Source organism: Branchiostoma lanceolatum, chromosome 18, assembly GCF_035083965.1.
Source record: "Branchiostoma lanceolatum isolate klBraLanc5 chromosome 18, klBraLanc5.hap2, whole genome shotgun sequence".
Taxonomy (NCBI): Eukaryota; Metazoa; Chordata; class Leptocardii; order Amphioxiformes; family Branchiostomatidae; genus Branchiostoma; species Branchiostoma lanceolatum.
Window position 1 is genome coordinate 6303528 of NC_089739.1, and position 25332 is coordinate 6328859.

The following is a 25332-nucleotide window of genomic DNA, read 5'->3' on the forward strand; positions in this document are numbered from 1 at the left end:
TGTATCACTGCTTGACGATTAGATAACCTGCACTGTTACCATTAGCCGCTAGTCGGCGCTGCATGTCATGGCGAAACCCCGGGAAGCTAGGTGACACGCACACATGGCAACTTTCTATGCTAACACTAGTTAGATAACAGCACATGGTGTGACGTCACATGGCGCTTCGTACTTTGTACATTAGTCCCCGTCTTGTTTAACTTCGTACATTTCACCATGGTACTGGACAGTACTCAACTTTCTTGCACAACAAACTAGTAAGAGTTTGTATTCTTTGTATAAATTTAACGTTGGGCTGTTTGTAAAGTGCATGTAGAGGATCTGTATATATGCCTAGAAGTTTGACAAGTGGTGTTTGCATGAAAACATCCTTACCGGTGCCCCCCTCCCACAAGTCTGTTTTTTTAACCCCCATAATGCTAGATAATAACTCTAAACTTATACGTAACTGGGACCTTATGAAAATTATATTGAAACATTGCATTTCTTTTATTTTATGACTTCACCCCCACAATGCCATCCATGATAATTTTTGCATAAAATTTGATGAAGAAATTCTCGATATATTATATAGGTCATCCATTTCTGTCCTTCCGTGTAGATTGCATGTATTCGTATCTATCTGTACCTTTACCTTGATTAAGCTGTGAAGCGATGAAGACATTCTTGTTTGAAGTCAAATTGAAAACAATATGGTTTTCGTCTAAATTAAAAACAGTTACAGTGATTTACTTTAATAATGCCAAACTTGTCCTCAGCAACCACACTCAAAAAAGACTGAGAAAAGGTCCAGGTTGCTTTAATACTAGGGGTGGGTAGTAGGTACCGGTACCGTGTACCGGTACAAAACCGGTATTTCTTGATGGACCGGTCCAAAAAAAACGGTCCGTAAAAAATCAGTGAACCGGTCTATGGACCGATTAGAAAATTTATAGTACCAGGCTACCAACAGGCGGCCACATAACTGGTCTAAGGAAATACAAAACAGCAGATTTAACGAGTCGTTTTCGTGGAGGTTAGCTGTGAATCATACCTAGAAACACTTAAAGGATGAGTAAACAGACGGCGAGGAGAGTATAGTTATAATTTACAGGTATCAGGTACAGGTACAGGTCCGGACCTCTGGACCTGACCTTCTGGACCTGGACCTAGACCGGACCTGAATTTTATGTACCGGTACCCACCCCTACTTAATACGCCAGGTGGTTGCTAGCACTAGGTGAATGCCCGACCCGTACTGTACAAAAAGTACCCAGTTCCACAAAACCATGTCTCCTTCAAAACTTTAGATAACCTTGTGTAAATGACCTACAGTCTCTTCTTTCTTCTAGATTACTTCAAAAAGAACATCACCCATCTCAACGAATCGAGGACTTGATGTGTCTTAGACTGATCCACCAATCATGGATGACCATCTCTTGCAGAGTCTTATTTGCAACTTTACATCAAAGAACAGCGCTAGCCCAGACCACCCAACATGTCTTCCCGAGATGTTGAGCTGTGTATCGCATGTGTACGTCACCCTGGTTGCTATGGTTACTGGCATAACGTACTGCTGTCGGGAAAAGTCGACCCACGTGGCACCGTGGTCGCATTACTCAGGTCATACGCTCCGCTGGCTGCTCTCTCTACTGCTGCTACTGAGTTACATGTGCGCCATCGGCGCGGGAGCGATATCGGCAAGCGACTCGGAACGTCCATGGCCGTACTTGTACGTGCCGTCTATCCTCGGATTGGTTGCGACGTTCCTGACGATCAGTCTGTACAACGCGTGGGAGACGGGAAACTGTCGTGTTCCGCTGCTGTCGCTGCTCGTGTACTGGGCGGGGGTCGGCGGGCTGCAGGGGTGGAAGGTGTGGAGAATGGTGCATGCTGGGTACGCGAAAGACTTGTATGTTAGGTTCTACGTGACTATTGTCGTCGCTGCTGCATATGTGCTACTGCTGGTGATAGAACTTTACCTGCTGCTATCAAAGGTAAGTCTTAGAGTTGTTTTAAGTAACTTACGTCACTTGGACATGTCCCCGTGGCACAAGCGGTAACGCAACCACGCTGCTTTGCCATCTGGATCAAATTCCTCGGATCCTAGGGCCCGCGTTCGATCCTCAGTGGTCGACTCGAGCTCGGACATGTTGTAAGGGATTGCATTCGTCTTTTCGGATGGTGACATTAAAGCCGCTGGCCCCGTGTATGAGGGAGCTGTCGCGTTACGTTTGGTGCTTTGTCAAGTTTGGTGCCCATGCAGGCACGGTTTGTGACAGTGCCCGCGTGTCACAAACCGTGCCTGGGACAAAAGCACCGTTTGTGACGCTCGGACACGTACCGTCACGAATGGTGCCCAACCGAGCACAGTTCGTGACACACAGGGGGTCTTATCCCATACTGTGCTCTTGGGCGGAGCTTAGTGTTTTGAGGGGGAGGAGTCTGCCCAACGCGTTTTTTCCCTGCAGACCGCCATCTTTGTTTTTTTTCGGGGCGCTGGGATGAGAAAGAATCAACGTAATTCTCGCTCATTGAAATACATTTCGCGCTTGTCTTGGATGATTTGGACTTAGAGTTGATGTGGCACAAACAGACGGACGTCTTATCACGAATTTCTACAATAGAAATCCGTTCCGAACCGTGCCATTCACGACTGTGTCCTGAGGCACGGTTCGTGGCAGTGCGCGAGTGTCACAAACCGTGCTTTTGCCCCAGGCACGGTTTGTGACACTCGGGCACTGTCACAACCTGTGCCCAGGCACGCATTGTGACAGTGCCCGAGTGTCACAAACCGTGCCTGAATCTCACAAACCGTGCCTGGGGCAAAAGCACAGTTTGTGACACTCCGGCACTATCACGAACCGTGCCTGGACAGTGCCCGGGGCTACAACTTCCCGTAGCATTGATTTAGATCGGGCGAGCTGACTGCCTCGGGACGTCGAAGTAACCGCCAAGTGGCCCGATCCTAGTCTAGATCTGGTTTCCCTGGATAGAATATATTTAGTCTTACAAATTGGTTTTTTTAGCATCTGTTATAGACACTGTCTTTTTGTGCCACTTCAATTCTAGGTATAAGTTATTCAATTATTTTACAGAGCGAGAATTACGCTGTTCCTCCTTACCTCAGCGCCCCAAAAAACAAAGATGACGGGGGGTGGGGGGACTGCGGTAAACAAAAACACGCTGCCTTATATGGAAACGCGGGCATCACTGTCCCGTCAGTCACAGTGATTGACAGCACTTCCGGGCACAGTCTGTGACGGTCGGGCTGTGTCACGTTCTGTGCCTGGGAAAGCATAGAACGTGACAGGCATGGTTTGTGACGGTACAGGAGCTTCGGGCGTAAGCCTCAAGAGTCAAACCTCTGCACGTATAAGAACCCAACACACTTATCGAGAAGAGTTAAAGTGACCTGGTGTGCTTGGCCAAAAACGCGAGCCGACTGGCGAAGTCGCATTGCACTACCACTAGCTACTTGAAAAAGCATTATGCTTCACCTCAATTGAGGATGCCTGCTTTACCCTAATATCTTTACTTCACAACATGCGTTCGTTCGTTCGTTCGTTCGTTCAGACCCCTGTAGCACCTAAATGTGGCATATACAATATATAAGTCAATAAGTTTCCTTGCTGTTGTAGGGTATACTTTTACAGGGAGGGAGGGGTTGCAAGCCTTTCCACTTTAAGTTTAACGTGCTCGAAGACCCCGATTTTACACCCAAAATTCTTTCTGAATTCTCAACTTTGTAATGAGATATCTAAGTTTATTGAATTTCAAGCCCTGCTGATTAACTATTACTGTATTAGCCAAACTTTGATTTGATAAGGAAAATATGCAAGATTTTACTTTTAAGTGTTCTTACTTTTCCACAGAGGTACTGCTGTGGATCGTGTTGTGCAGTGCCCCCCTCCCTCCCACCATCTGACCTTCAGGACAGAGAGATGACCTTCTACCAGCCGTTCGTCAATCCCGTATCCATGGTAACTTACTGGTGGCTGAACGGTTTCCTCAGTCTCGGATACAAGCGGCCTTTAGAGATGAGTGACCTTGGAAAGTTGCCCAAGGTTAGTCTGAACCCCCCTTTTTGTGTAATGGTATCGTCCGCTTAATGATATGCATATTCAGTTATGAATATGTGTTTCCTGTTATTATTTCATCGACTTTACTTGTTGTTTCCTCCATGAAACTGATGATACTTAAAAATATGATATTTTTTTTCAGTCTCAGTGTCATCAAGTAGAGGTATACATGTTTACTATTAAGCTTTGAGCCCTCTAGTGTTGTTGATTGGAACTGCAGCTGTTTGTTTGTCAATAAGTTTAGCTGAAGGTTTCATTGATTTTTTTTCCTTGGTTTTCCAGGAGCATCATGCTGCAGTGAACCATAAACTACTTGGACAAGCATTTAACGAACACATGGTATGTCTTAAAAGGGTCTTACATAATTTGATAATACTTAGGATGTTATACTTGATAAAGAAATGTCTGGAAAACAGTGGGTAACAATATATCATATGACATGTACTTGGAAAAGAATGTGACATTTTCAAGGACCATTCTAAATGATCCAAAAATATTATCAGCAATAACAGACATTCCAGGTCATAGGGTCAATGGAAGAGGCTACTCATTCACGGGGAGGTATAGATTTTGGTCTGTCTGTGTTTTTGCAGTTATGGCACCTAGATATGTTCACTGTAGAGCGACAGGAAGTGATCAATGGATACAAATATTTGTTAACTTTTTATAACTACTTCATTCCTTAGCAGTTGACAAAATACTGTAAATGCAGAAATATTCGCGATGGTTTGATGTTGACTTGGTGGCCGTGGTTTTTGCGGCCGATTCAAGGTGAACTTAAACAAGTTAAATCCATCGCAAATTTTTTGTCAAATTCTGTTAGCAGTATGTAACTATAGCGCTGCCGCAAACTTAAAACCACCAAGAACAGTCCATTTTTGCTATAGCGCGAAATAAAAACCACGCGAACTTAAATGCATTTACAGTATTTTTCCTTCTTTCCATCTCAGACCAAATGGACCAGTGCCCATCCTGCCAGGAGTCTGTGGGCGTCTTTCGTGACGGTGTACGGGTGGAGGTTCTTCCTCGGCTGCCTGTTCCAGTTCGTCGGCTCGTTGCTTGCTTTTGTCGGACCCTTCTGTATCGACCGCGTCGTGCAATACGTAGAACTGTCCCACCAACCGCAGAGCAATACAACCATTCCTCAGGTACATATGGAAATGTATTGTACATGTACATGTACGCTTTGAAATATCGTCTTTCGTCTTGCTTCAACTTTATATTTTCTGATTAAAAGTCAATAGATTATCTCGGCAGTTCTGCAAGAAATTTGATCACTTGGTTATTGGATTTGCTACTCTATTTTTTTTTTCTATTTCAAATAAATGAAAAATGGATGGCGATGTACAATTTACAATGTTTCAGAATATGAATGAATCCAAGCTACGAATTTGCAATTATAGACTTTACTAATCTCCAAAAAAAATCCAACGGACACGAAATTCAACTGGTGGCCTTAAAGAAGCAAGTACGTTAAACACTATAGTTCAATATTATGATTAAAGAACTTCAAATTTCTTGTTGTACTCTTCTTAGGGGGTGAGCTTGGTGACCTTTGACACCTTCGCGCGGAACGGCTTTGTCCTTACAGTTGTTCTGCTGGTTGCCCTGGTAACCAAGGCCTGCTGTTTACACATGGCCAACTACATAGTGATGAGGGAGGGCATCAGTGCAAAAACTGGCTTACAGGTGGGCATATGCTATATCTTGACTGTCTATCCTAATTAGCAGTTCAACCAAATGATTGTAGAGCAATTAGCAGTTCAGCCAATGAGAGATTGTCTGCATGCCTGTGCAGTATTTGCATTCATTTATTTAGTTTCAAATTTGTACGTTTAAGGTCGGTGAGGCTCTGAGATCAGTGTATGAAAAGGACTAAAAAACTGGTCTTCATGAATAATATAATGTAAGGCAGAAGTCTGGATCTGTAAGCTTGAAAAATTAGTGAAAGTGATCTCAAACCAAGCTCACTGAAGAGCTATTAAATCTTCCACTGGCCGTGTCAGAAAAGGTACCATTCTATTCATATGCTATTCATGATGCTAAATTTGCTTCATTAACCATTATTACTTTAAGCTTTGTTTTTGTTTACAGTTTTGTTTGTTTGTTTGTTTCCCCCAGGCCATGGTGTATGAGAAGACGTTGCGCCTGTCCTCGGCCGCCCTGACAGGAGTTACCATGACGACGGGTGAAGTCATCAACCACCTGTCTATCGACGCCGGGAACATCATGGACTTTTTCCTCTACATCTTCTACCTGTGGTCCGCACCAATCACGGTAAGGCAACTTTAAATATTTGTATGTTTCGCATAACCGGTAAACACCCTTTCGTTTGTTTATTTTAATTTCACCTGGGGGAACATATTGCCAACTAGCTGTAGGTACATGCACATGTACAAGCTGTGTAAGACCAGACTGTAAGGTTTGATCCAATCACACCAGGATGGACCCCTACTCTTTTCAATAAGTGAAGTGGATTCTTTGTTGTAGTCAAAATGTGGCTCTCCTCAAACACGGGACCTCCGGCTTTATGCCTCATCCAAGATCATCCCTGACGAAAGCTAGGTACTCATTTTCGCCTGGGTCGAGGGCATTTTGTCTAAATTTTCATTTTGGCCATGCCTCTCTTCTATTTGTTTATCCCAGCTGGTGGTTGCCATGGTGATGTTGTACCTGTCGCTAGGGGAGGCGGCCCTGGCCGGGGCGGGCCTGATGATCCTGCTGGCTCCAGTCCAGTGGTACCTGGCTATGAAGATGGGCCGCCTGCAGAAAGAGACTCTGGTGGGTCCACATTTACTACTTCTAAGCACTAACTACATGTATATGTACTATGTAACTGTATTGCTACGCATACTACCACTTTTACAAATGTAATGGGCAAGTATAGTTCTGGTCGTGGAAAATTGGTGCCCACAAAAATTACTTTGGTAGGACATTTACTACTGAGTAGTACATTGTAGTAACAAATTTACATTATTTTGTATGCAGCTCGTCTTGAAAGACTGAATAAACAAACTCAGTAAATCATTTCAAATTTACAACTGATGGCTGCCAACTACATTTACATAAACCGATGTAGTGGTAAGATAGATTTTTTTTAGATATACTTCGATTATCAGTATTAAAGTACATGCACTACTGTTATATATATGACTTTTACTTTACATTTGAAATATATGCTTTTATAAAAACAGGATTATTTTCCCATCAAACAGGAACAAACTGACCAGCGAATTAAGAAGTCCAATGAGATGCTACAGGTAGGTCTTATATGGTACACCATATAAGTATTATTATTCACATTTCAATAGATCATCTTGTACAATCATGTTTAACTTACCTGGTATCTTCTTATGAAAAAATTATTTGTTTTGATTATCATTTCTTCCTTTGCAAACAATCTTTTTATCAAATGTTCAACAATATGCCAAGATCTTTTTACTCGTTGTTAACCTTCTCATTATGTCACTTTTTGTGACTTATTGTTGACTATTATCTATTATAATAATTTCCAGTTTCACAATGTATTATTATATGTATCATTGAAAGCCATAAATTCAATCTGATAATTATGAAAACTTGTGCTCCGCAGGCTATGAAGCTGATCAAACTGTACGCATGGGAAGATATCTTCTCCGATATGATCAAAGGAGCCAGGAAAAAGGAGCTCGGAGTGCTCCTAAAGGGATTCCTGTATGGTGTCTGTGTCTGTAAGTGTTGTTCAGTTAACTTCATGGTATTGCTAAACAGAATTGTTACGAACTACAGTCAAACCTGGCCAGCAAACCACCTGGCGCAACCAACAACCAAGGATGTTTTCTAAATTGTGCTTTCTCATGCACACTGTAATATTCACGGTAAAGACAGATGCGGTTGAGCAACAGTTAGATGCGTGAATGTATCATTCTTTCAAATTGTAAGTAGAATCTGTCTGTTACATAAAGTTGGCATTGCATGGCATTCAGTATGTTGTTGTAGTTGCTGTAATTTATTAATTGTTTTCTAAATAAAACAGCTTAAAACACAGGCCCAAAAAAGTCACCAAACTAATTATCAGCTCACTATGCAGATTTCAGCACATGATCATTAATTCTATGCTTTCTTTGGGTGGTGATGGCGGGCGGTATAAACTTTTTATTTTAACAATCATGCTATTAGGATACAGATTTAGTTTAGATCTCAAATGTATTTGTCTTTTACGCTTGCAGTGTTCATCACCAGAGGAACACCAATACTTACAACACTACTGGTAAGGTCTCTATAAATGTACAATACTGGAGTCTTGAAATAGAGCGATCCCATAGCCCCGCCCACCTAGTATCGTCTCAAAATGTTTCTGCTTTACCTAGCGAGAGTAGGTGAAGTCTGCCATCTCTAATTGCCATGTTTCAATTTCATCATTTACCATGTCTGTTTGCAGACATTCGGTCTGTACACACTGATCGCCGATGAACCGTTGACTGCTGGGAAGGCCTTCTCCTCCCTTGCCCTGTTCAACATTCTGGAAGTTCCACTGATGGTACTTCCAATGGTGACCAGGTAAGTCACCTCCTTTCCCACTGAAACAACTGTCCGTTGTGTCTATGGCCATTAGTAGGCGATCGCTGCATTTTACAATCTACAGTTTTGAAAGAAGACCACTTACACCAATTTAAAGGTAGGATTTGCAAAGTTAATGCCATTTGATATGCAGTCAGTGTAGAATGTGTACCAGAGAACTGGCCAGGTAAAGCTGTGTAGCAATATATTTTCCTTTCAGGGAACTAAACACAATCTAATTTCAGGTTGCTGCCATTTTGGGTGAACCCAGAACCTTTAGATTATGTTAGTAAGTGAAAAATGCTAAACCACAAGACCACCTTGCCAACTATTTACTTGATAGAAAAACTTTGTAGATTGTCACTAGGGTATTTTTTGCACAAAGACAACTAATCTTGTTGATTTGGATTTTATGAGTACAAGAATCAGACCAAACCAGTAAGAGAACAAGCTTCATGTACAAAATAAAATTGCATAAAATACACTGACAAATCAGGTAAGCAAATCAGAAGATTCTACTGTATAACTATTATGGCATTGCATTTTAACAGTTATGCAAATTACGCAATTATACAGGGTTACAGTGAATGCCGTAGTTAGCAACAGGAGGCTGGGAAAGTTCTTTGTTGCTCCTGAAGTGGATGGTACTGATCAGGAACTGAGGGGAGAATCACTGCCTACCAGTAGTGAGGTAAGAAATGAGTCCCACAAATTTGAGTAATTTGGCCAACAGAATCTATTTCAAAGGTACGGTCAGAATTAAGAAACATGTGACATTATGATATTTTTTTGCTTTGAATGGTGAAACATACCTTTAATTGTGATAGATTTTGATTTTGATAGTCGTGAATTAAATCATTGTTTCTCTTTTTCAGATGGATTTGGTGAATGCATTTCACCCATCAGAAGACCAGAGGAGCCCTCTTGTCATCAACGCCAGTCAGTTGGGATCAGAGACTTTCGAACTTAACGACAACACTGCCATTCAGGTGGGTATATACTAAATTATAGTCTTCATACAAATATGTGAGCAGCCTCCTCTTTTCTAATGTTTAAAAGTGCCCCAAAAAGTCATTTCATTACATGTACCTAGTCGTCTGTAATAGCCCTTTATCATCATTCATTCAATAATTTGATCATGGCTTAATTATGTGACCATTCTAATGTAATTTACTAATTTTTCATTTTATATATGATATTTATTTCTTCTTTAGATTATTGATATATTGAATGTTAAAGTAGTTTAGGTATTAGCCACTTAAGGTTTTTCCCTCCTCCTGCAAATCTTTTTATTATCATTGTTTTCTGTTGTTAATTGTGGTTTTGCTTAAGTTTCATCAGCGACAATTTTGTGTAAGATCTTATCATATTTCCAGGTTGAAGATGGGTCGTTTGCCTGGGATCTGGAGTCCAAACAACCCATCTTGACTGACCTCTACATCAGCATCCCTCAAGGTCAGAGCTTATAAGGATTCAAGGTCACAGAGATTCAGGAAGGAAAGAACAATATGCATAATTTATTAATAGTCTACTGCTATGCCGATATGCTTTGACAAAAGTATAATGGGAAAGAAAACTAATTACTGATGTCTTACGGCATTCATTATTTAGATTATTCATTATTTACATTCATTATATTAGCTCCGCACATGAGTTACTGTAATTCACTTTAAATTTATCTTCACAGTATCAAAATTTCACAGTGTAAGGAAAATGGACATTTTCACTGAACCTTGACTTCACAATGATGGCAAGTGATTTACAAAACGGATGTGCGATGGAATCATCCATGATAACAACAGGGTTTTTTCCAGTGACAATACACATGTAAGTTCACGGTACAGAGGTGACCGTGAAACCCGTTAACATAAAGTTACAGAGACAAGAATTACAGTAGGCTAATGAATTCATCAGTTGCTTGTTTGTCTGTTTTTAGGTAAATTGACGTTCATCGTCGGATCAGTTGGAAGTGGGAAGTCGTCACTCCTGAATGCACTACTGGGGGAGATGACGACAATAACAGGATCAGTCAGATTTTCTAGGTATGTACTATTCTTTTCTTAGAGTAGATGGTACTTTGTGTAGGAAAGTTGAGGTTTCCATGAGGCGTACTTGCACTTGTATTGCCACATTATTGATATATTAAGGTTATTAAAGGTATTGTTCTAGTTACCTCCGTGAGCAGAGGTATTGTTTTGGGTGTGTTTGTGTGTCAGTGTTAGTGTTTTTGCATACATTGCACAACCAGCATAACTCAAGAAGCTAATAGCATGGATGAATGTAATAATTATTATGATATTAAAGAGGTTTTGAAAAGATGAAGAATATCAACTTGAAGGTTGATTGTGGGCCTCCTCGCAACTTTAATTGGTATTGCAGCAGCATATCCAGTTTAAGTATTTTTTGTCTTGTTCTGGTTGTGAGTGGCAAAGATGATACAATACAGTTTCCAAAATCATGTTGTATAATTATGACAACTTATCTTTGTTTTGGCTTGTATACAGCGCTCATAACTGTGTAGCCTTTGCTGCCCAGAAGCCTTGGTTACTGAATGCCTCCCTGAAGGACAACATTCTGTTTGGGTCACCGATGGACAGGGGGAGGTTAGTGCATTCATTGATCAGTTACAATCAATGATTATCAATAATTTTTTATCAATTTTTGACCACATTGTCACAATTTATTGCGATACCCGCTTTGAAGATAATTCAGTTTGGACTGAAAGCTAAAACTGTGTTCAACTTCTGAAACAATTTCAGCTGATTTGTTGTTTTTAGATATTTTGACATTGGAACTCCAAGACAGTATTCAGTTTTTTGCTACATTCACTTGGTAAGAACAGTAATATTTCATTATAGGAGAATGAATTTTATATCTGTAATGTGTGTTGTTTATTGCTGTGTCAACTCAATGGATGAGTGGAGTGAAACCCTTTAGGGACAGATTATGAAATGTAACATGATTCATAAAACACAATGTATTACTTTAATTTGCTTTTCCACTTGTTCCAAATGATCACAGTTAGTTTCTCCCTACTGCAGATATTCAGCTGTAATCTCAGCCTGTGCTCTTCAACCTGACCTGGACATACTACCTGCAGGGGAGGAAACAGAAATTGGAGAAAAGGTGGGGCTCACTTCTGTAGCTGTTCCTTTTTTTAAACATATATATAAAAAATTACGGTTCTTAAGCTGGATGTCAATGTGCAGATGTAAGCACATTGGTGCACCAAATCCGTGTGTTTTTGGCACACATTTTGACAGATTAGCCCAACTGGCCCGGCGGGCGCCACTCCACCGTCAGGGAAGATTGTGTGGTTCTGAGTCCGATGTTCTAACCGTTACGCCACGCCAACGCCACATATATTACTAGTCATTTATTCTTGATATTTCAGTTGATATGTTCACAGACTCGAAGCATCAAAAACACGAACATAACACTTTCCTTCCCTACCATGCCAGGGTATCAACCTGAGTGGTGGGCAGAAGCAGAGAGTGAGTGTGGCCAGGGCTTTATACTCCACAGCTGACATTGTCATACTGGTAAGAATTTGTTCACTTTTTGTCATATGATATCACAAAGGTGATAAATCTTTATGGCTAGTTTTCTCCTTTTTTCTGTCTTGCGTTGCACTGTTACTTTTGTGTCACCTCCAAGCTCAAAAGACACGACAAAGTTATGATTTTCACTGTGTTGCAAATTTTAAGTGCCGTTACCAACAATTTTGATTTTGATAATCTACAGAAAGATAAACTTAGAAGAAACCTGGCCGCCAACATGAACACTTTGGTTCGTTATGCTAAGACTTAACAACAAATTATCATTTATTAAGATTATTTACATCAAAATCTCAGGACGATCCTCTGTCAGCGCTGGATGTCCACGTGGGGACCCAGCTGTTTGAGGAGGGCATTGTGGGATTGCTGGCGGCGGAGGGGAGAACTGTGATCCTCGTCACTCACAAGCTGCAGCTGCTTCCAGAGGCAGACCTGGTGGGGACCTTGTTTATTTTGGCGAAGCCTCAGGGGTGGAGCCAATGAAGTATATGTAGTACCTGTTGTGAAGTATAACTATTCCCTAAGCTGCAGCTGCTTCCACAGGCAGACCTGGTGGGTACCAAGATTTGTTTTGGCAACGCCTCAGGGGTGGAGCCAATAAAGTATGCATGTATATTATGTAGTACCTGTAGTGAAGTATATATTAACTGTATTCCCTAAGCCGCAGCTGCTTCCACAGGCAGACCTGGTGAGTACCAAGATTTGTTTTAGCAACGCCTCAGGGGTGGAGCCAATAGCAGTGAAGTATAACTGTTTTCCCTGAGGAACTGGTTATAAAAGTCTAATTTGGCAATTCCAGTTTAATTTGGCAATACCTTCCACATTTCAGTGATCTTAAACCCAAACCCAAACATTAATATCACGTCTGGTAGGTGAAAATGAAGTTAAAAAGACATCTACATGTAGCAGCCATTGATTACCCCCGGGGACTAGGCCAATTCTGTGCAGAATTCTAGGAATAGGAGGCAGAATTCTGGGAATAGGAGCAGAATTCTGGGAATAGGAGGAAGAATTCTGCTTCCTAGGAAGCAGAATTCTGGAAAGTAGAGCCAGCATCAGCCAGTTCTGTAGAAGTCTGTAGAATCTTTGGAACTGGAACTCTGCAGAATTTTAATTTTCTGGCTCCAGTCACCAGATTCTTCTACAAAATCCTAAATTGTGATTACCTTCGCTGAGAAGGTTATGCAGAGGGTAGCGTTTGTGTGTTTGTGTGTTTGTTTGTAACGTACAGCATAACTCGAGAAGGCTTGGATGGATTGTCTTGATATTTGGTAGGTGGGTAGGTCTTGATGAGACTAGGAAATGATTAGATTTTGAGCCCCCTAGCGGCTTTTTACGGTACTGCAGCGGAACTTCCTGTTTCGATATCTCGTGTTCTGGACATGCTATGGAACTGATTTTTGAGTGGTAGATAGCTCTTTGGACAGAGAGTAAGTGGTATAGGTTTTGGCCCCCTAGCGGCTTTTTTGGAGCTGCAGGATCAGGTTTTGGTTCAGACTTTGAAAGGGAATAACTCAAGAAGGGCTCGATGGATGGTTATGATTTTTGGTAAGTAGATAGCTTGAGTGATGATGTACATGATTAGATACTATACTAATCAATGTGTAATTTGCATAATTAATGAGGAAAGTTTATACATCTGCCAAATTCCACGATAGGACTCTCAAACATGTGACATATGTAACTGAAGAAGAGAGAAATATTGATAGATATCAATTATGCAAATGAAGACCTCATTTGCATAATTGATGAGACAACACTATAACTCAAGATGGGCATGATGGATGGTAATGATTTTTGGTATGTTGATAGCTTACGTGATGCTTTGTATGATTGGACGATAATTATGCAAATCAGATTCTAATTTGCATAATTAATGAGACAATTTTAAAAACCCACTGTATTCCATGATATGACTATTGACATATGTGACATTTGTTACTGAAGAATTTGATACATAAGAAATATGCAAATGTAGGCCTAATTTGCATAATTAATGAGAAACTACTATACTTCCATACAGGTAAATGATGGCAATTTTATACTTGTGTCATTTGGAAGTTATGTGAATGTGAACATCGTTGAATCAAATTATGCTAATAAAGACGCCATTTGCATAATTCAAGATAAATGTTACTTTGTTTGCATAGCCTTCTTTGTTAAGCTCATCCTTTTTTTTGGGTGAAGAAGATCAACTGGTATGATTTATAATTGATGACAATCACTCCTGATACGTCAGTCATGAAGGTTAAAATCATTTGGCGAAGGTATGAGGTCGTGGAACTCTAGTTATGAATTGTTTCGTACCAGATCCTTGTGATGAAGGACGGCCAGGTGGCCATCCAGGGAACCCTGGAGGAGATATCTCAGGCCAGTCCTCATCTGTTCGAACAATGGAAGGAAGAATGGGACGAGCAAGAGGAGGAGGAGGAAGAGGAGGATGTAAAAAACGATGAAAAGAAAGACAAGAAGGAGGAGGATGAAAAAGGTCTGTTCAATACAATATCATAATTGTAATCCAGTAACTCATCAGTTTTGTACAGTCTTAACGTACAAAGTGCATAATGCATTGATAGGGTTAATCCACTCACACCTACATGCACATGTACTCTGATCAGCAATGTTAGATGTGGTTTGGTCTTTAATATGATCGAGGTGTGGCTCGTCTCAAACACGGGACATCCAGCTTTAGATCCCATCGGAAAGGAATTGTTCCTAGCTAAAGTTATGTACTTATTTTCAACGGAGTCGAATTTATTTACTTGGAAATTGGTGTTAAATTCCCAAGGACACAACAATGGGACCTGCTAGGGACTCGAACCCAGAACCTTTAAATTCTAAGGAAAGTTACTGTGACAGTCAATGAAAGCAGACAGCTATTTATTTGGAACAACGTACTGAGACATAGTTTTTTCTGAGAAAAGGGTACTGCATTACACATTTTTGTAGACAATGACTTTGTTTATGCTTGCCTGGGAATGGACTTTTTGGTCAAAATAAGATGATGAAATCTTTTGCTAATAGTCTCAGAAAATGTTCAACTGCTTAAGATTCATCCAATATTTTTTTCAGAAAGGAAGGATGGAAAACTGATGACCCAGGAAGAGCGGGAAAAGGGCATAGTGGAGGTCAAGGTGTACCTGACCTACGCGTACGCTGGCGGGATTGTACTTGTCATCGTGGCTATGCTGGCCCAGGTGGCCTTGAGGGGTTTTGCTGTTGCAAGGGACTTCTGGCTATCTGATTGGTCCTCAGCAGCCAGCGGTCATAATGGCAGCCAATTAGAGACCAGTTATACTTCTATGGTAAGTGAGAAGATGCTACGGGTCTTCAGATTCGTTGTTTGGGTACAGGGTAAGAGCGATGGCAGCCAATCAGCGAAAACTTGGTTTCTGGCCAACCTTATTGTTTTCAAGATAGACATTCAGGGCAAAATTGTTCTTGATTGTTGAAAATTTGAATTTTAGATGCAGCTCTCATTATTGTTAATAATTACCCCTAACAAACATTTTTGCATTGGTTGTAACTTCGTTGTAAAAATCGAACATAAAACCAATAAAAAATTTAGTATAGTACTATATCAGTAAGACTTTCACATGTTTTTTTGTCTCCTTGACCCCCTCCCACCCCAGTTTGTCGGGATCGAACACCCCGGTGTCACAGATGTAGAATACTACCTGATTGGCTACGCCATTCTGTCGGGCGGCGTTATTCTGACGACGCTGATTGGTGCGCTGCTGTTCCTCTTTGTTAGTTATCGTGCTGCGAAGAACCTCCACCGCGCCATGCTGGACAACATCGTCAGAGCACCGATGAGGTAAATGCATTTTTGCAAGTATTCGTGGTTTTGATTTCGCGGTAGGGAGAATATAGAGTGTTTGCGGTGGTTTTGAGTTCGGGTTTAAGACAATAGTAGACAATGAATCAGGGCTAAAATATTTTGTACCCGCTATGCAGATATACAGATCTGTAGTTATTTGTTACAGTAGTTACAGCAGTTTGCCATTTATCCAAGGGATAGTTACTGATTTCAGAAGTTTTTGTAAATAAACTTGATAAATCGTTGTAACATTGTGTGAGAATTATGAGAACTATTCTATTTTTTCTTCATCGTAGGTTTTTTGATACAACTCCACTTGGCCGGATCATTAACAGATTTTCATCTGACACACAGACTATTGATCAGGTAAGGTTTTGAATTCATCAACTAAAGAATGAACCAACACATAGATTTCAGCCCATACACTATCTGCTTAAAACATGAGCTTAGCTGACATATTTTCTCCATTATAGTTAGTCTTATATATTTAGTTTGTCAGTGTTGCTAAAGGCTATTAGTTTGTCTTCCCACAGAAACTTCAGACCAGTATCCTGACTGTAGTGTCCACCACCCTGCAGTGTCTGGCCGCCGTTGTCGTGAACGCCATAGTCACTCCGTGGTTCCTCATACCGGCCCTCCCCGTCATCGGCTTCTACTTCTTCATGCAGAATTACTTCCGAGCCTCGTCTAGGTACGATTGACCGTTTTCCATATATATAGTTGTTAAAAAGATTTTATACGCTATTTCCGTATAGGAATTAAAGCATTCACCAACAAGCTTTTGATCGGTCCTCTGGTCCCTCTCAAGTTTGAATAGAGTGGGGGATTCAACAATAATTGCACGATGTAACCAGTCCCTTTGTTAAAATCGATCTCTCCAGACCTTTGTGTGTGTAGGGCAGTACCAGGGCTGTCTCAAGCTTACCTTTTTTTCCGTCCCACTCATTGTTTGAGATCCAATGTTTTAGTTTTAGTTTTAAGCCTACAAAAGTGCATTTTCATCAATTGTTTGTCACAAAGTTCCAATTTTTGGGACGGACAGGGTGATATTTTGTCCGTCCCGACAGGTAAATTTTCATCCTGGGACGGAGGGATGGGCCCTGGAGACAGCCCTTGGGCCATACATTAATGCAAACACTACACAGGAGATGGCCAATGGAAAAAGCATTGTGCCTCACATCTATAGAGGTCGATTGATTTAACTTTCTATCTTTTTTAGGGAGCTGCAAAGACTGGAGAACATCAGTAAGTCGCCAGTTTTGGCCAGCTTTACTGAAGTACTGGGCGGACTGTCCACTGTGCGGTCGTACAAGGAGCAGGGACGCTTCTCTCAACAGTTCCAGCAGAACTTGGACTCTACTGCCAAGACATTCATGTGGCTCAACACAGCTAACAGATGGCTGGGGGTCAGGCTGGTAAGGATTGCTGTTCTCTCACTCCACTCTTGCACTCACTCACTCACTCCACTCTTGCACTCACTCTATCACTCACTCACTCACACTCACTCACTTACACTCAGACTCACTCCCACTCATTCAGATTCACTCACTCATTCACACTCACTCACTCACACTCACTCTCACCTTCACTCCACTCACTCAGTTACTCACCCACTCACTCTATTCATTCACTCAGACCCACAATCACTCCACTAATTTACTCACACCCTCACTCACTCACTCATGTTTTCATATGAATGACATATAGTACCAATGAAAAAGACCATGTTGTCAGTGTGAATGGCATTTAGTACCATGGACAAAACCCATTTTGTCAGTTTGAATAACATTTAGTAACATGGACAAAACCCATATTGTTGGTTTGAATGACATTCAGTACCATGGAAAAAAACCATGTTGTCAAAGTGAATGGCATTCAGTACCAAGGACAAAACCCACGTTGTCAGTGTGAATGACATTTGCTAAAAAGGGCAAAACCCATGTTCAATTCCGTGGACAAAACCCATGTTTAGTACCATGGACAAAACCTATGTTTAATCCCATGAACGAACCACAATGATATTCAGTACCAAGGATAAAACCAATGTTTATAAACAAAACCTAACTATGTTTAGTACCATGGGCAAAACCCAGAATTTCAGTCAGTGCCTTGGACAGAAACTCGATTGTATTCAATGAACTCTTCGAACAATTTCGTAGTCAACAAAGGTTTGTGGCTGCATTTTCCTTCAAATGTGGCACATATGTTGAGCTACATCAATTGTATAATGTTGTGTTTTTCATTGTTACCCCAGGACCTGATCGGCAGTGTGATAGTGTTTGCTGCCGCTCTGAGCTCCCTCCTGGCTGCAGTGTTGGGTCACCTGGCACCCGGTCTGGTCGGACTCTCTCTGACTTATGCACTCAGTGTAAGTAAATCTTCATCTATAGAATGTAGACAAATTGAAGAAAGGGAGTGATGCTTTGAAGAAGAAATCCTTAATACCTGGTACAAAGTCAAATATTTCTCAGTGTTAGTCATTTTTTCATCTACATGATATAACCTCCATTGACATTACTCCACAGGGTTACATAAATCTGCTACTATGCCAGGTATGACATAGTCATTAGCAATTTGCTAACTGTTGTTTTGCTTTTCTTCAGGTATCTGGATATTTGACCTGGCTTGTCCGTAGTCTGGCAAACGTTGAGATGAAGATGAATTCTCTAGAGAGGGTGAAACATTACACAGAGGTGCAGACAGAACCACAGGAGGGCACTACTGGTGAGTTCTCAGTTTTCAAGTACGTCCCGGGACCCACGTTGATTTTAAGTTAGAGTTCAAATGATTTGGAGCCAAAAATAGCCCGGCAGCCGCAGGGTGCACGTGTCCCCGGGGTTATGTAGTGCTCTTAGCATAAGCTGTACTAAAATGACACATATAAAAGCTAAGAGGCAGAAATCTACCACCAACACAGTTCAGCGATGGTTGATAGATTCTACCAATTGCCAAGTTGACACACATGAGCTTTCATACAAAGTATAAATGTTTTTGTTTACTCCAGTGGACCTTCCTGCAAACTGGCCGTCCAGAGGTGAGGTCCGAGTGTCGGAGCTGTCCACCCGGTACGCCGCAGACCTGGAGCCTGTTCTGATGAACGTGTCTGTGTTGTTCAAGGGAGGAGAAAAGGTATGGAGCAAAGTTATCTTAAACCTAAGTCACAGTCACCTTGTCTCATCCTCACTTTAACCTTCTCCCTGCTGCTACTTCGGCAGGAAGAAGGTTAAGGGTCAGGGACCTTAGCACAGGCGTCTTCCATCCTTTACTGTCCTTTGACCTCTGCGTACAATCTGCTACTGACCTGACTGTCCAGTCCCTATGGTGGATACTGCGTTCTCTGCTTAGCACTTGGGAAAGAGCATGGGTGTTGAACACACACACCACTACGTACCAGTGGACTAGCCCCCTGCTGTAATGCATGCACAACTGTGTGGCCAAAGGACTATAGAAATGGAGATTGGCATGACCCTATACACCAAATACTGTTGGAAAGACTTTAACTTAGAATATGATACAAATTCAGTACACATTGTGCTATATGTTTATTTGCTATGGCTATTTCAAAACATGGCAATCTGATTATAAAGATCTGTTTGAACACAAAGATTTGAGTCTTTGAGTCTTGAATTCTGTTTGCAGGTTGGGATCTGCGGCCGTACCGGGAGTGGGAAGTCTTCCCTCACCCTGTCCCTCTTCAGGATGATTGACAACTTCGCAGGCAAGATTTACATCGACGACGTCGACATCAGCAAGATCGGTCTCCAGGCGCTGAGGTCCAAACTGTCCATCATTCCACAGGACCCAGTCTTGTTTGCTGGGACTATAAGGTATTGTTGCATATTACATATTGCATTTTCTTACTAAAATCTTGCAGTATTTTTTTACCAATAATATGTGTTTCTCTTTTACAATAGTCTTGATATGATAGGTGGCCTAGGGGCTTGGCTGCTAGATTCTGTCAATCTCCTATACAGAGCTTCACCTGCAGCCTACGCAGTATACTTTGGGGAGGCTATATAATATGGGCTAAGGTTTCTACTTTTGTGGATGAGGCCTCTAACCATCTGTCAGCCAATCAGAGAATCGCTTACTGATACACCTTTACTTTACCAGTAGATAGAGCTCATTCTCTGATTGGCTGATAGCTGATGGGTGGCCGGACCGGTAAAAGTGGAAACCTCAGCCTAGTTTAGCAGAGCCTCCCATAGGTATATTATATACATGTATTAAGCACCTGGGCGAGGCTCTGCATAGGAGAATGGGTTTAATAGGTTTCTAGGTTTAAATCCTAACAGATAGGGCCCAATGTTGTGTACTTTGGTGAAGGCATGTATGACCATAACCAGTAGACTATCAATACCACTTATGACGTAGAAAAGTTAGAATTGATGCAAAATTATGCATAATGAATTCTAAGATATTACCTATCCATAAATTATCATCTACTTTCAATCAGAACTAAACCTTGGATATGTGTATCCTGTCAGGTTCAACCTTGACCCCATGGACTCAAGGTCAGACCAGGAATTGTGGGATGCCCTTGCGGCTGCCCAGCTGAAGGGGGTTGTGTCGGACTTACCGGAGGGGCTGGACAGCGTGGTGTCTGAGGGGGGCGAGAACTTCAGCGTTGGGCAGAGACAGGTTAGTCTTCCTCACAAAACAGTTGTAGATATATAGTCAGATATAACGTCAAGAGGGCGGCCCAAAATAAGATGGAGTGACAATCTAACTAAACACCTGGGCAGTATACATGGCCAAGAACCGCTCGACAGAGGAAAACCTGGAGTCTGACAAGGGAGGGGTTCCTCCAAAGGAGTGATAATACCCTAGAATGATGATGATATACACCTGTACATGAACATGTAGTCGCACATTCTAAATTTTGTCAGCCTAGAACTGTCATTGGCTTAGATGATGATGGGACAGAGTAAGGAAGTCTCCTTCACCAATGAGATACAGTAACACATTTTATGTAGATCTTGCCAGCCAAGGGCTAATTGGCTTAGAAAGGTCACCTGATGGGACAGAGATGGCTTGTTGTCTTCTGCAGAAAAGTTATAGACACACATTCTTGACATGCAAGTTTTGTCAGCCCATAGATGATTGGCTTAGACAGGTCATATGATATGCTACTAAACTCCTAAACCTGATGATGGCCTAGAGTGGAGCATGTGGTGTGTAAAATGGACATGATTGGGTTATATGTTGTTAAGAAAGTTGCAGAAACTTAATCTTCGATTTCTTATTTCCAGTTGTTCTGCTTGGCTCGTGCGTTCCTGAGGAAGACGAAGATCCTCATCATGGACGAGGCGACAGCATCGCTGGATCTGGAGACAGACAGCGTCCTGCAGACTGCTGTGACGACCGCTTTTGCCGATAGGACAGTCATCACAATAGCGGCAAGACATAACATTTAATCTCTTTTAAATTTCTCCTTTTTGAATTTGTGTTTCTGATTGCTGTCCTAAAGTGTGGGTAGGCAGGGATTCTCTCCATTTTCTTTAAGATTTCGGCTGAAGTGATCCAGCATATCATTGTAATTCATTTTATCTTCACGGTAGTAAAATTTCACGATGTAAGGAGAATTTACATTTTACTGAGATTTTTGCTGGAGACAGTCGAGCAACCGGAAACACACCTTTTTTCCCTAGACCTCACTTGATTGTTAGACTTGTGCTACCTGTACTTAACAAAGTAGGGTATGCAAGCTGTGATTAATTGAGGCAGTGTATGATGTCAAATTGTTCTTAATTCCTGCGGACTACAGGAAAATAGCAGCAATTAAGACAAAAATTAATCAAAAGAAATCTGGACTATTGAGAAATCTTGGAAAACGTGGCTTAAATCTGAAGTTGTTTTTTTTTCCAGCATCGTTTGTCGACAATCTTGGATTACGACCACATCCTGGTGTTGAAGGACGGAAGGGTCGTGGAGAACGGGCCTCCACAGGAACTTCTGTGTGATACCAACAGTCTCTTCTCAGCACTTGTCAGGGGAAGCTGAACAAAACTGGCTGCATATTTTCAAGATTTAAGATATTTTGACAACTCGAATGTGCAAATAGATAGTAGAATTCAAACATATCAAAATAATATAGTCCCTTGATTTTATTTCTACCTTGGCCAAGAATTTTATGTTTTCAAGTGGGTATGTCTGCTTGTTCGTGGACAGCATAACTTGAGAAGTTGTGGATGAATCTAGTTTAATATAAGAGTGCACAAAAAAGATAATCATATTGTAGTTTTCATATGAGATGAAATAAGATAGATTTTGAGGGTGAGAATCATTTATTGAATGATATTCTATAAAATATATTTTTGCAAAATTGAATGTACAGATTATAGATATTAGACTTCATACAAATCAGGTGTCATCATTAATTCTCTAATGATCTTTTATACAGGGTGTAGATAATAGATATTGTAATTTTTTGATTATGAAAGAAGATAGGGGTAGGATTGTAATACAAACCTTTTTTGTTTTGTTTTCTAGTTAATGAACGACATTTCACAAGTTATGAATATTATACTTGTATCAACCATACTGAGACTACTGCCGTGACAATCACCAAAGTTTTAACTTTGATTGTATTTAGATTAATTTTGATCATCAAGCCCTCTATTGTGGTGTCATCAATGGCCTAGACCAGTTTATGCATAATGTAGGGAAATACGGGTAACAAAATTTAATGCTTATACATATACATGAACTTAGGATGAATTTTGTTCGAATTGCCAAGCCTTTTTGTCAGTAGCTTTTAGCACTCTCAGGGTATTATCATTTCAATATGCTTGAAATTTATTCCTAATAGATTGTGTGCCATGAAATTAGATGCCTCGTGTTGTTCCGTTAGCACTTTTGTATGTCGACATATTGTAAGAAAAAATAAAGTCCTGTTGACCAATCAGAATCAGAGTTCTTCCTTGCAGGAAAATAGAAGGGACAAGACCATACCACTTTATGTAGAATAGAGGGGTGGAAATAGGGAGGGACCATTTTAAAGCACGCACTCATCAACTTCTCAAGTGTTTATGACTTTACCACAAGGGAGTAAAGTATAAAGGCTTTTCGTTGACGTCATCATAATCATAAATTAAATCCCCCGCCGACCATGTTGTGGGGTAGTTAGATTACATTAGAGCAGCATGTTGGCAGGTTTAACAAACGTAGACCGTAATCCAATATGGCGCAAATGACGTCGTATGAAAAGCCTGTAGTTTGGGGGCGTCTGTATACATGTATGTGTCTTATAAGTAAAGTCTAATGAAAAAGACACCATCAGCAAATTGAATGAAAATTCCGATCCATTCCCTTCATTTAGGTCAGTAGCTTCTGCCAATTTATTACTGCTGCAAAATACTTACGAAATAGACTATTCCGTTTTGCACAGTGATTTTTATGGTTTGTCCCTTCCTCTTCACGCTATCGTCCTTCATGATTAATGTTTAACATTAAGAGCCTTTAATACAAATGTCGGTGTGGGTTAGACAAACTGAACAGACCAAAGTCCTTGAAAGACAGACATGGGATCGCTGTTTTTGTTACATAGTCTTTTGTTACTTTCACTGCTACAGTCTGTAGGAATGTCTTATGCAATCTTCAAACATATGCAGACAGATCAGTATACTTACCCAACTAAGTAAATAGAGTCTGAGGGCGACTAGTGGCCGCAATTTTTAACGCTGCCCTCGATCCCTTTTTTTCGGCCACTACTAGACCCCGCCGATCGAAATCTCTGCTTGAAGAATAGTAACTAGACCACAAGATGGCTTTAAGTGGTCATGAAAAACGGCGTTTTTATCAAGTTACTTCAATCTTTCATTCAAAATACAGATTCGAAAATACGCAAAGTGTCACATGTGTAGCAAGCATTTTAATTCGGGTTGTTGACAATATATTCCAGTATTATGTACATGTTTAATATTATGTACATATTGCAGTGGTTACCAGCCAGTATATAGTACTGTATATATCACGACTCGAGACCGTCCAGTCTCGACATAAGCAAGTAAGCAAGCATATAGTACTTTCATCATTCCATGAATTAAGCACTTTAGTCGCTGTTGAATCCATGTATTAAGTATGTCAGACTACGAATTTCACAGTACATGTGCATTCTTTTTTTCTTCATTTAGGAATTCTACATTAAGTGGGCGCAAGTGAGCGATTACACATTTTAACTCCTTTTCATTGCCAGTCCTCTTATCAAATGATTTTAAAGTCCAAATCACACAGAAGCATAGCTCTTATTCGCACGAACTGAGGTTCGCATTCTGCAAAAATGTGTGTTTTAAGACTGCCATAAATGACTATACGGAAAATGTCAACTTAGATATTTCATAGAATATCTAAAGTTCTCAATTCAACATTACAATTTTAGCATACATTGTTTGTTAATAACAATGGTTGATTGGTCTTAAAAGGTTAATCCAGGTTATAAGATACGCAAGAAAACAGTTACTCAAGCAACTGGATAGATTAAGATAGACCAGTAACTGACGAAATTGGATACATTAATGTAGTGGATTCTATCTGAAACATCTAGTAACCGTTTCCAAGATCTATCCAGTTGCTTGAGTAACTGTAATCTTGCGAGTGGTTGTTTTGTTTTCTGAGATAGGATCATTACAAACTCTTGTAAGGGGCGCCTCCCCCTCGCCTTTTGCGGTAGTAGATGAAGCCAGCTATCGCGAAAATGACGCAAATCAGCGGCACGAGGATTCCCGCCGCGATGGCTCCACCGTTGTTGCCTCCGTGTGGATGGTGCGTTGGTGCCGGCTTGCTAGTGGCAGTCGCTGGAGGAATGGTGGGAACATCCTCCGAACACACCGACTCTTCCCCAAACTTACCACCCTCCACGCCAAACGGTTGGATCTTGGTGTACTGGAACAGAATTTCAGCCGATTTGTTGATTTGGACTTCAACCTCGGACTGACATCTGTACGATTTACCAACCGCTGTCTGGAACAAGTTCAGAAATCCGTTTTTAATGTCCACGTCTTTGTTTGGGTTGATGGTGCCGTTGAAGATGGTAGGATCTTCTTGATATCTGAGTCCAACCGACTTGAGGACGAAGTTTGCGTTGTTTGGCGGTGGCGCTGTTTTGGCGAAGCCGAGTTGGAGTGAAAAGTTGCCGGGTTGGAAGGTTAATTCCAGCGTTGACGACATCACCTGACACGATCCTGATGCGGTGGCGTTGCTCGGGACATCTACGGTTAATGTCTTTGTTTCATGTTTTGAGATGTTGTACTTGATGTGGAATTGTATGACGGAGTCAGCTAGGAGGCATGGTTTGCCGTCTTCACCTGTAACATACCACTTGCCTTCAGCTGGAGGAGGGGTAGGTGTATCGGGT

The 25332-nt window shown here is 41.1% G+C and overlaps 1 protein-coding gene across 1 annotated transcript; it reads left to right on the top strand.

Annotated features, from left to right (window-relative positions):
- The first annotated feature begins 207 nt into the window (after positions 1-207).
- On the top strand, positions 208-22887 carry LOC136424668 (ATP-binding cassette sub-family C member 9-like). Its single transcript, XM_066413294.1, has 33 exons — positions 208-257; positions 1332-1976; positions 3855-4046; positions 4344-4400; positions 5012-5209; positions 5598-5750; positions 6183-6338; positions 6708-6842; positions 7277-7321; positions 7654-7771; positions 8270-8310; positions 8482-8600; positions 9177-9291; positions 9476-9589; positions 9977-10055; positions 10537-10642; positions 11105-11203; positions 11642-11726; positions 12062-12142; positions 12455-12592; positions 14468-14645; positions 15230-15462; positions 15790-15974; positions 16274-16343; positions 16511-16668; positions 17197-17392; positions 18232-18345; positions 18581-18701; positions 18973-19106; positions 19617-19804; positions 20465-20618; positions 21230-21376; positions 21846-22887. Exons 2-33 carry the CDS (start codon positions 1404-1406, stop codon positions 21978-21980), a joined length of 4617 nt encoding a protein of 1538 aa, XP_066269391.1. The 5' UTR covers positions 208-257; positions 1332-1403; the 3' UTR covers positions 21981-22887.
- The last annotated feature ends 2445 nt before the right edge of the window (positions 22888-25332 follow it).

Coding starts and splice junctions, on each gene's coding strand:
- LOC136424668 (XM_066413294.1), top strand. CDS start 1,404: ATGGATGACCATCTCTTGCAGAGTCTTATTTGCAACTTTACATCAAAG. Junction 8,311..8,481: donor CAATACTTACAACACTACTG/GTAAGGTCTCTA, acceptor GTCTGTTTGCAG/ACATTCGGTCTGTACACACT. Junction 11,204..11,641: donor TCACCGATGGACAGGGGGAG/GTTAGTGCATTC, acceptor TCCCTACTGCAG/ATATTCAGCTGTAATCTCAG.